We start from the raw sequence: 9,855 nt of genomic DNA on the forward strand, positions 1-9,855 counted from the left end.
CTCCAGTGGATAGTGACCGGGGAAGGGTATCCGAGGACACTTTTCATTGCCTAATATCTCTGATTTTGTAGAAATGACATTATCAACGATCACCGAAAATCCGAGAAATGCAACCTTTAGCCCTCTACCAACAGCCTGGTGTTATTGACAATTTCATCCAGCAATCAGACAGGATTCCTGGAAATGTGGGAAACGGGGAGAGAGGGGGGAAAAGTTTGTCTTTTTTCTTGTTGCCGGACTACACTCAAACCTGCTCTCTTATTTCCAACACTCTGTGAAGACCAGAATGGGGGGACATTTGCTACAAATGAGGGGTAGAAACATTTCCCTTTGATTTTGTTAGCTGGCCCATAGTGTTCATACTAACGGTATCTGTTAGTGGAAATGCAAGTGTGGCAAGTGATAATTTTTGTTATAGATTGCTTCAAGAAGTCTCAGCTACAGCTGCGTGTCTCAGACAGCAGGCTCATTTTCTTTAAGAAGAAATTTTAATATTCCTCCAAACACAATGAGTTCTCCAGAATTTTACAGGAAAATAAATTGATATTCCAATTTTAAGTAGACAAAATTAAAGAAAGTTTTTCTTTACTTGATTTTTTAAGGGACACTCAGTTTCATGTGGCATCTTAATTGAGGTAATGAATGCATTCAACTTTCTTGCATCTAACAGGTTCAGTAAGATCCTCTATGAAGAGAATCCTACATTAACATTTTTCTTTTTGAATATCATATAAAATAGATATATGAGATAGATATGTATGTGTATACTTCTATAATACATACAGAGACAGGGGTCTGTATGCATCCACTTACACCTACAAATGGAGTGGGCAGAATCAGATGTGAATATTGTATTGAAGGGGAAAGTCCTCTTTCACAAGACCTATTGCCTTCAATTTTAAAAAATGTTTATTTCCATTTCAAGCAGAACAATAACAATAATCCACTTATATTGCTGTGTTCTGCAAATAACTAAAAAAGAAATAAAACGGGTAAATGGATTTAAATCTCATCCTTTCCAAAACTTCATTACAACTCATAATAACAATGACAATAAATGTTTAGGAAGCAGAGACCAAGTGGGAAACATCAAATGAGAAGCCTGGGGCTGTGCCTAGATGCCCTCCAAGTAGGGCATTAGGTCACTCTCAGAGAGAAACACAGCCCGCCACTTCAGCTGTGGCTTCGGATGAGGCAGAAACTGTGCTGTCAAGTTGCTGAAACTGCTCCTGCTCTGCTCCTTTGAGAATCGTCAAGTTGAGAAACACAACTACACGGGAAGAGGGAGCATGCGGACCCCGGGCCTCCCTTTCAGTAACACACATTCTTTCCACTGCTCTTACCCTTGCCCAATGCTCCAGGCACAGAGGGTGACTGGAGATAGGGCTCTCCTTCCAGAAGCAACCGCCCAAGGAAGCACAAGAAAATGTTCTGCGCTCCAAGTTGAGGCAGGAGCCCAAATCGGGCCCCACAGAGGGTGGCCTGGAGCCAAAAAGAACACAATTGCACAACCACAAACACACCAGTCAGGAAGTCAGGGAGGGCCAGAGGAAGGTGATGTCCAGCATCTCTTAAGAGCAACCTGGCTGAGCAAGGAAAACATTCAGCGTCATCCTACCAATACTCCTGTCACTTTCCTTCCATTCTAAAAGAAAGACGCATTGGCAACAAACAAGCCAGCAAACCATGCGTAAGAACCATATCATCTCAGATTCCCATTTCCCAACAGGCTTTCTAGTTCTCCACAAATAATATCCCCGCTCACTCGGCTCCCTGCTCTAATAATTGGGGGAGGGGGTGAGCCATGTCTAGAGAGACTGGAGACATTCGATCAGAATTCAAGGCAGCTTCTCACAACTCTCTTGTTTATAGAAAATGAATGTCTGCCTGGCTTGCTTTTAGTTCTGGAAAGGGGTCAGTCTTTATCAGCACGGTTCACACAGATCCTGGATTTTTTTTCCCTTATCTTAAATTGACCCGCTTTTAAGATAAAGACATAATAGAGAAAGCATTGACCTTACCTGGTCCCTAATGAGTTGGAAGTCAGAAAACCCCGCTCTCATTTCCTCTTATCTCGAGTCGCCTGAGAAGAGACTCGCGCTACCTTTTGTGCACCGCGCCTGGAGATAGCCCCGCACCGACGCGCGTGCTTACGCCGCTGAGCGCGCTCGCAGAGTGTGCGGCCTCCAAGTCCGAGAATTCCTCCCCCGGCTCCCAAAATCGGAGGCCTCGATGCCAGCCCAGGCCTAACCCTGCCCCCGGGAGGATTTAAAACCCCCTGGCAGGCTCCCGAGCAAGTCTTCCTTCCCATGTGAAAGGGCCAAGTCCTAAGCCGGGGAAGACCTGCCTCCTGCGAGGCCCAAGTCCTGGAGCGCGCGGGGCCTCGCCCGCCTCCAGGACTAAGTGCCCGGAGCGTTTCTCGCACCGTCGGCTCCGGCCTGGGTCTGATTTCACTCGCGGGCCCCAAGCTACCTCCCTCACGGCCAGCCCCTATCCCAGAGCCGCTGCCCCGGCTGCTGAGGCATTCCCTGCCCCCACCCGCCTCCCGGCCTTGAGGACTCCAGCTGTACCCACAAGTGTCTCTGTTGGGGGCGGCGGCAGCCTGGACTCCCTTCTCCCCTGCTTAGCGCATCTCTGTCCCGCTCTTCTCGCCTTCCCCGAACCCAAGCCCTGTCCCCGGCCTGGCCGACTGAGAGGACGGCTTTCCTCCCTCTCCGACCCACAGCTCCGGGTTCCCAGGCTGGGGCGGGGGTGGTGTGCCGCTTTGGGATGCTAAACATCAAACAAGCCAAGCCTGGGGTTTCAGGCCCCGAAGCCACTAGAGCCGCTCTCCAGGGCTCTCGAGAAAGTCCCCGTGTTTACTTGGCAGGGTGGGGGTGGGGGAGAGGAGGAAGGGGGGATGCTGTCTGCAAAATCTCCCCCACTCTCCGCAGCCGTCGGGGCTTGGGGATGGGTGGGGTGCTTAGGCGGGGGCGCTCAGCTTCTCTGGGATCTTGGGGCGAACTGCGCTGCCCCCCCCCCTACGTGGGGAAGCTTCTGGCTCTTCCAGCACTTCAGTGCCAGGGACATCCCCAGAAGGCTGATTTCTCCAGGCCGGAACCTGGGCCAGAGATGCTGGAGACCTAGGGAAGGTCCACTCCAAGCGAAGAGGACAATCGGCTTCGCAGGGGGTCACCGAGATGTGGGGTGGGGAATGTGCCCAAGCTGAGGTCGTTTGCTGCACCTAGCGCACACATCTTTCCTTATCAAAAAGCTTCACCTCGCATTCCAGGGCCGCTTCCTGAAGCTACTACAATCTCCCGGCCAGGAGCTGGAGCTGGTGGACCCCGGGTGAAGGATGGAGAGAAGCGGCCAAGTCTCTTCATCTCGGTCCCATCAGCAGACCTGGCTGAATTCACTTTCCTCCCTCCTCCCCCGACCCCAACAAGTAAGCAGGCTTCAAACTAAGCCGGCTCGAGGTGGCAGGGAGAAGAATGTATTTCATAAAACTCCATCCAGCGCAAGGGTGTTAAGGCCAAGGGAACCACAACCCACTAAAATTGTGACTCTCAGGTGTCCTCTCTGGGCTAGGATGGGGGGAGGGGACAGCCGCCCTTGCCGTTGTTGGGTGCCTCGGCCCGCCCGCCCCAGACCACACTTGTGGTGGGCCTGGGGCAGGTTAACCTCCCATCCCCATGGAATTGGGACCTTATAGCAAGCATCTCCCCCGCCAAGCCCCCAGAGCTGTGATTTGACCACGTACACAACCTGTCCCGGGACCACAGCCGCTCATTTCAACACAAGTGTTCAAACTTTACTGATTTTTGCTTGTTTTCCAAAATGTGAGGCCTCCTGAAATTTTCCCCAACCAGCACACTCTGTAGACCCAAGCAACCATCCTCGAATTCTCTGCGTCTCTTCTGGTTATTGGAAATCATATCTCAGCAGCCAGGCCCAGGAGATGAAGCCCATCCTGGCCCCTACTCGTAAGGTACCAGGGGAGGGGAGCCCCCAGGGAGTCAACAAAGAGGGACTGCTGGTCTGGAGCAAGGCCTTGGCCTAGACAATTTCCCTCACAAGTTCCTAGGGTTGGGGCAAGGTGGCAGTTGGGTGAAAAGAGAGATGGAGACAGAATAAGAGAAAAAGGGAGGAAGAAAAGATGAAGAGAGGCAAGAAAGGAAAAAGAAAGATGAAATTCTAGGCATGAAGTGAGTACAAGCCAAGTATGAATCAATCCCCCACAAACACTTCCAGGCTAAGAGGGACCCACTCTGCCACTTTTGCTAGGTAGGTTTATCAAGGGTGACACAGAAAGGGCAACAGACCATCTAGGGACTATGATTTCTCTCTGTCCAGAACCACTCCTTCCTCCTCCCCTCTCCAGGGCAACCCTGAGATTTCCCCAACAATCACATCTGGGCACCAAAGAGACCAGGAAATTCAAAGTAGAAAGAAAGATCGAAGATGATTTTTTTTTAAATTTTGCTGGGGTGGCCCGGGTGGGAGAAACAGCGAGAAGTAGAAAGTTGGGAACAGGAGAAAGATTCCTTACTACAAAGATATTTAGGAGCCCAGAGATGGAAACCGGTGGAACAAAGAGGGAAAGCCCAGCTTCCAAAGTCCTGCCTTCAGTGTCCCCAGGCCAGTAGCCAAGTCAAAAAATTTCCCAAGACCAGAAGGACCCTCAGAGGCTGGGGATCCATGTCCAACCCTGCATGGGGATAGCTGTTTTAGAGCAGAAATGAGACCCAGATAGACTTCCCCACTTTTGAAAACAGCCTCCCACCGAATTCTAATTCCAACGAAGCTCTGCAGCAGATTAGAAATAAGCTTTGGTGTTGAAAGCTACAGGGACCATCTGTTCAGTAAAAATGATTCCTCATTCAGAATTATTTAAAATGTATGCTATTTAAAACATTTTAAAGTTTTAATCGTTGACTTAGCTGTATAAGACTACAGTAGACACTTCTAAGATTTCAAAAAACAGAAGCCTGGCTTTGAAAACTAGTCCTTTGGTCTCTTTCTCTTCTGTTCTCCCTTTCCCTCCTGACTGAACTAGTTTAGCTTTTTTCCCTCTCTACTGCCAAGTCCCAGGACTGTTTAAGGTTTGGTTCTACTCAATTCGGGGATGGAACAAAACTCCATTTCCCTGCGGGACAAGGACTCTGGGCCCAGCTTCTTAGCTGGTATAGGATTCTTTTAGCTCCCAAGCAATTCCAATCCCATCAGGCCAATGATGAACCACCCCCAATACCACCAAAAAAAAAAAAAAAAAAAAGCCTTTTAAAGCCAAATCAAAACCAAACAAAAGGTAGACTTTTAATCAGAAAAAGAATCCTTTTAATTTGTATAATTTATTAGAAGCTTCTTAGGAACTATATTTAAGCCAGATATCTACATAAGTTACAACAGAAAAAGACTGACGCTGCAAATACCAAACTGCCAAATAATATACACAGATTTGTCAATGCCCATAAAAAATATGATGGGCTGGGAGCAGGGACTGGGCTTTTTTTTTTTTTTTACAACAAAATGTACAGATTACTAAAAACTAGGCGTGTTGTCCAACTTTTGACAGCGTTTTACAGCTACAAGTTCACATCAAACATAAAACAATTTTAGCCTGGGCTCTTCCCGGGGCTGAGCCTGGGCGGCCAGCGGGCGCTGGGAGGGGGCATTTCCTTTGTGTCAATGACATGTGGGTCCTGTCGTAGAGTCTTTCCTCTCCCCAGCCCCCATCTCCCCTTCAAAAGAAATCCTGGTATTTACAAGTGAGTCCACCTTGCTGGCACAGTGTACCCAGAGTGAAGTGTGCGGTCTTTCGAGTCCAGAGCCATGTCATTGTGGAGCCCTCTCCAAACTGCACCCTGCCTGAGTGAGGGAAACACATTTCAATCACCTAAAAGACACCCCAAAAGCTGTTTTTTGTTATGTCCTTCTCTGTTTAAAGACTCCTTAAAGAATTGGATTCACTTGGTTGTTTTTATTTTCTTTTTTAAAAAAATTCCCACAAATTTTAGAAAAAAAAAAAAAGACGTCCAGCAGTTTGGCTTTTGTGTGTTTTCCCCTTGGTCTAAACGGGACAGATTCTTAAGAAAAGTCGAAGCGCAGGGAGCGGCGGGTGGTTGGTGATGTGTGGCCGGCAGGAGGGAAAGCGATGAGGCAGCGCGCTGGGCCCGGCCCGGCCCGGTGTCCTCTCACCAGGTCCGACCATATAGCAAGGTGGAGCAGGACATGGTGCCATAGTCCGAGCCCGAGGAGTTCAGGTGGGACAGGCTGGAGACCTGGCCCTGAAGCGCCGCGGGGCTGGCGGCGTGGTGCGCCAGGTCCGGAGACTGGCCCGCGCTGCCCGGCTGGTGGCCCGGGTGTGCCCCCAGGCCGGGGCCACCGCTGCCCACCGAGATAGCCGCCGCGGCCGCCTGAGCAGCCTGCGCCTGCTGCTGCGCCTGCTGTTGCGCGTGGCCTTGAAGGCTGCCGGCACCCGGCGCCGGGGCGCCTGCCTGGCAGGGTTTGCCGTCTTTCACCAGGACCGGCACGGCCACGCGGCGCGGCGACTGCTGCTGCGCTTGCTGCTGCTGCGGGCACCCGGCGCCCCCGCCGCCGCCGCCGCCGCTGTCCTGCTGCAGTTGCTGCTGCGCCGCCTTGTCCTTGGCTTGGCGCTTCATCTTGTAGCGGTGGTTCTGGAACCAGATCTTGACCTGCGTGGGCGTCAGGTGGATCATGCTGGCCAGGTGCTCGCGCTCGGGCGCCGACAGGTACTTCTGCTGCTTGAAGCGTCGCTCCAGCTCGTACACCTGAGCCTGGGAGAAGAGCACCCGGCGCTTCCGGCGTGGCGCGCTCGGCAGCGGGGCCATGTTCTTGCTCACGTCCCCCAGCGAGCCCAGGCCGCCCATGCCGCTCATGTTCATGCCGCTCGCCGGGCCCATGAAGCGGGAGACTGTAAGCGACAAACGCACAGCGTCGGCGGGGGCCGGGCCGGGCCAGGCCACCTCTGCCTTCGGCGCCCTTGGCCGTCCCGGCCCACCCGACGGCGCCCTCGTCACCTAGGCCGCCTGCGCCCTGCGAGGCCTAAGCGCCGAGGATGGTCAGCGCCTGCCCCAGGCCGAGCCGTCGAGGGATTTACTGGAAAGCTCCCCACCTCAACCCCCGTTGCCTCCCTCAGTCTCAGGGCTCCAGCCCCAAAGCAAAGTGGAGAAAGGCCGCTTCCGTTCCTTTCTTGCCCAACCCTGGCCAGAGTCGTTGGGTTAGCGGGCCACAGGCGGCGAACTGGGCCCAGACCAAGAGCTGGGGTCCCACGGTAGACTCCAACTTTGGGAGTTTGGGAGAGTGGGGTGTTCACTTTCGAAAGCTAAAGTCCCAGACGCTTTGCCTCTCGGCCGCTCTCTCCTGTCAGCCCCAGGGAGGGCACTTGCTCGGCCCATTCGGAGCCCCCTCTGAAGCCGCGCGCCCTTCCGCCTGCCTAGACTGGGGAACCAGCCGGCCGGGTCCCCTGAGCGCGTCGCAGTTGGGCAGCCTCCCGCCCGGCCAGGCCGCGACTCTCTGCTCCCTCCTTGCCCCCAGCTCCCTTAGTTTTTGGGGGGCGCGAGGGCGATCCCTGGGCACTCTGAGGTCTCCTCAGCGGAGCAGAGCTGCCAGTCGGCCCCATCTGGGAGACGCCGAATACTAGCACCTGCCCGCAAGACCCCAGCGTGACCAAGTGTCTCTTCTGGGACCCCTCAGTCCAGCAGGGGGAAGAATCCCCAGCTCCCGCACCCTACTCCCTGGCGCGGCTTCCGGGCCGCCCACCCTGACGCCCTGGGCGCAGCCGGCTGGCGCTGCGCCTCCTGGGCTGCTCTGCCCGCGCCTCCCGCACTCAGCCCGCGGCCCGGCAGTGGGGCGGCCTCACTTACTGGCGGGGAAGCGCGGGTCTGGGTTGGCGCCGTACCATCCGGGGCCCGAGGCGCTGTTCCGCATGGTGTCCTGGTACGGCGGCAGCTCGCTCATGTTGCCCAGGTTGCCGTTGCAGTAGCCCCCCACGGCGGAGTGCGAGAGCTGGGGCACCCCCGCCGCCGTCATGTGGTAGGCGGCGGTGACGGCGCCGTGGTGCCCCACGGCGTGCTGCTGCATGGCCGCGGCCGGCGGAGCCGCCTGGCCCTGCCTGTAAGCCGCCAGCGGAGCCCCAAGGCCGCCGCCCTCCATGCCCACTTTCTTGTAGCTTTCCTCCAGGGGACTCAAGATGTCAGACACTGAGAACGGAGTCGTGTGCTTTGGACTCATCGACATGATTCGGCGGCGGCTGGAGGAGGAAGGAAGAGGAGGAAAAAAAAGGGAGAGGGGGAAGGCGAAGCCTCGCTGCTTTTTTTTTTCTCCCTTTGCCAAATATTCTGGTGTTACCTTAACGCCGATCTTGTTGGATGTACACGTAACCGAGTGGACCGAGTCCGCCTTAATTGGCTTGAGTGGAGGCTCGGGGGCTGCCTCGCGTTTGTTTTAGCCCGGCGCCAGGTTTTAGGCAGCCACCAGAGGCGGGGCGTAAGCGCTAAAGCAACAAGACAATAGAAGCCTACATCTTGCCCGAGATAATTAGCTTACATGCTGATGACAAGGTAAACACCTTTAAGTTTCACTTGTCAGGATTTTTAGGTCTCAAAGAGGGAGAGAGAGAGAGAGAGGCAGAGAAGCGACCCAAAGCATTTCTTTCCCTCTCCCCCGGACACCCCCACCCCATTTTTTGTGGGGTGCGGGCGGCGCGCGGGGGGGAGACGGGGGAGGGAAAGGAGGAGGGAACCGAGAGAGGGGAGGGCAAGAGGTGGGGTGAGGAGTAGCCGAGGAGGAGGGATGGTGGGGAAGAAGGAAGGTGAATGCTGCTTTGCAACCAACTTTCGGAGTTACAAAGTGAACCGTACAGTCGGGGTTCCCGGGCAGGGACAAGTCTTTGGAGGGAGGGGGCCAAGGGACAGGGCAGGGGTTTCACCTGAGCCTGCTGGGGCTGCTCCTCCCTCCCGCCGCGGCCTCCCAGCCCCGCGCCTTCCCACTGCCTCCGGACCACATCGGGCTTCGCTGCGCCGAGCCCCAGTCGCCACCAAACGAGCTCGCGAGTCTGGGGACGAACCCTGGGGCCGCACTGTTGGTCTGCGTGTCTGTCCGTCTGTCTGCCTCTTCTGCCGCCGTCAGAGGGACACCTCTGCTCCCCGCCCCCTTTCCCCTACCCGAGAGAGAATCCCAGCGGGCGGAGGGGACGCTGAGCAAGGGATCGGCTGCCTCCGAGAGGCTGTCCCAGATCCCCGCGTCCCCCTCCCCCCACCTCAGGGTCTTCTCAGCGGTCCAGGGCCCCCTGCATCACGCCCCCCCCCAACCCACACGCGGCTTCCTCTCCCCACCCCCATTCCCGGCCAAGGCAAGCACACTACTGGCCGCCGGTGCTGGGAAGCTGGGGGGCACTAACCCGAAGGGCCATTGCTGAAGTTGCCCCACCTCGAACAAACCTGGTGTCCCCGACCCTCGCCCATCGCCCGGACACGCGGGGTTCTGGGGCTGGAGCTGACTTTCCGAGGACATCACAGCCCCAGCACCCGATCCCAGGGCCACGCTGTTTTCCCCTCTGATGCTTCAGGGAGGGCGCGGGCAGGGAGCTTCGTGAGTACCCGCCAGCCTGTTGCCGGGCGGAACTGAGCCTGAACTCCGGAGGGACCAGCTGGCCGGGAGGGGGCGAATCCCAAGGCGCGAGCAGCCCAGCAGGCGGGAGGCTGGGCTGAGATTCGCCTCCGCCCGGAGCTCAGCCATGCAAAAGTGCACTTGCTTCCCGGGGAATAACCAAATATCTTTGTTTAAAGTGGCGGCGTAAATGGCCAGTCGCTTTGTGGCCACGCTGGATATTAGTAGATGAGGATCATTCTG

At 55.4% G+C, this 9,855-nt stretch overlaps 1 protein-coding gene across 4 annotated transcripts; it reads right to left on the reverse strand.

The window, feature by feature from the left end:
• Positions 1-5,356: 5,356 nt before the first annotated feature.
• On the reverse strand, positions 5,357-9,601 carry NKX2-1 (NK2 homeobox 1). Of its 4 annotated transcripts, none has more exons than XM_034648598.1 (3): positions 9,444-9,601; positions 7,869-8,254; positions 5,357-6,916 (listed from the first exon to the last, which is right to left on the reverse strand). In XM_034648598.1, exons 2-3 carry the CDS (start codon positions 8,239-8,241, stop codon positions 6,177-6,179), a joined length of 1,113 nt encoding a protein of 370 aa, XP_034504489.1. In that variant the 5' UTR covers positions 8,242-8,254; positions 9,444-9,601; the 3' UTR covers positions 5,357-6,176. The 4 variants fall into 4 exon arrangements, with proteins under 4 accessions (XP_034504489.1, XP_034504487.1, XP_002925499.2 ...); XM_034648596.1 differs by having other exon boundaries at positions 9,433-9,601; XM_002925453.2 differs by lacking the exon at positions 9,444-9,601 and adding an exon at positions 8,933-9,145.
• Between the last annotated feature and the right edge of the window lie 254 nt (positions 9,602-9,855).

Source organism: Ailuropoda melanoleuca, chromosome 20, assembly GCF_002007445.2.
Source record: "Ailuropoda melanoleuca isolate Jingjing chromosome 20, ASM200744v2, whole genome shotgun sequence".
Lineage (NCBI taxonomy): Eukaryota > Metazoa > Chordata > Mammalia > Carnivora > Ursidae > Ailuropoda > Ailuropoda melanoleuca.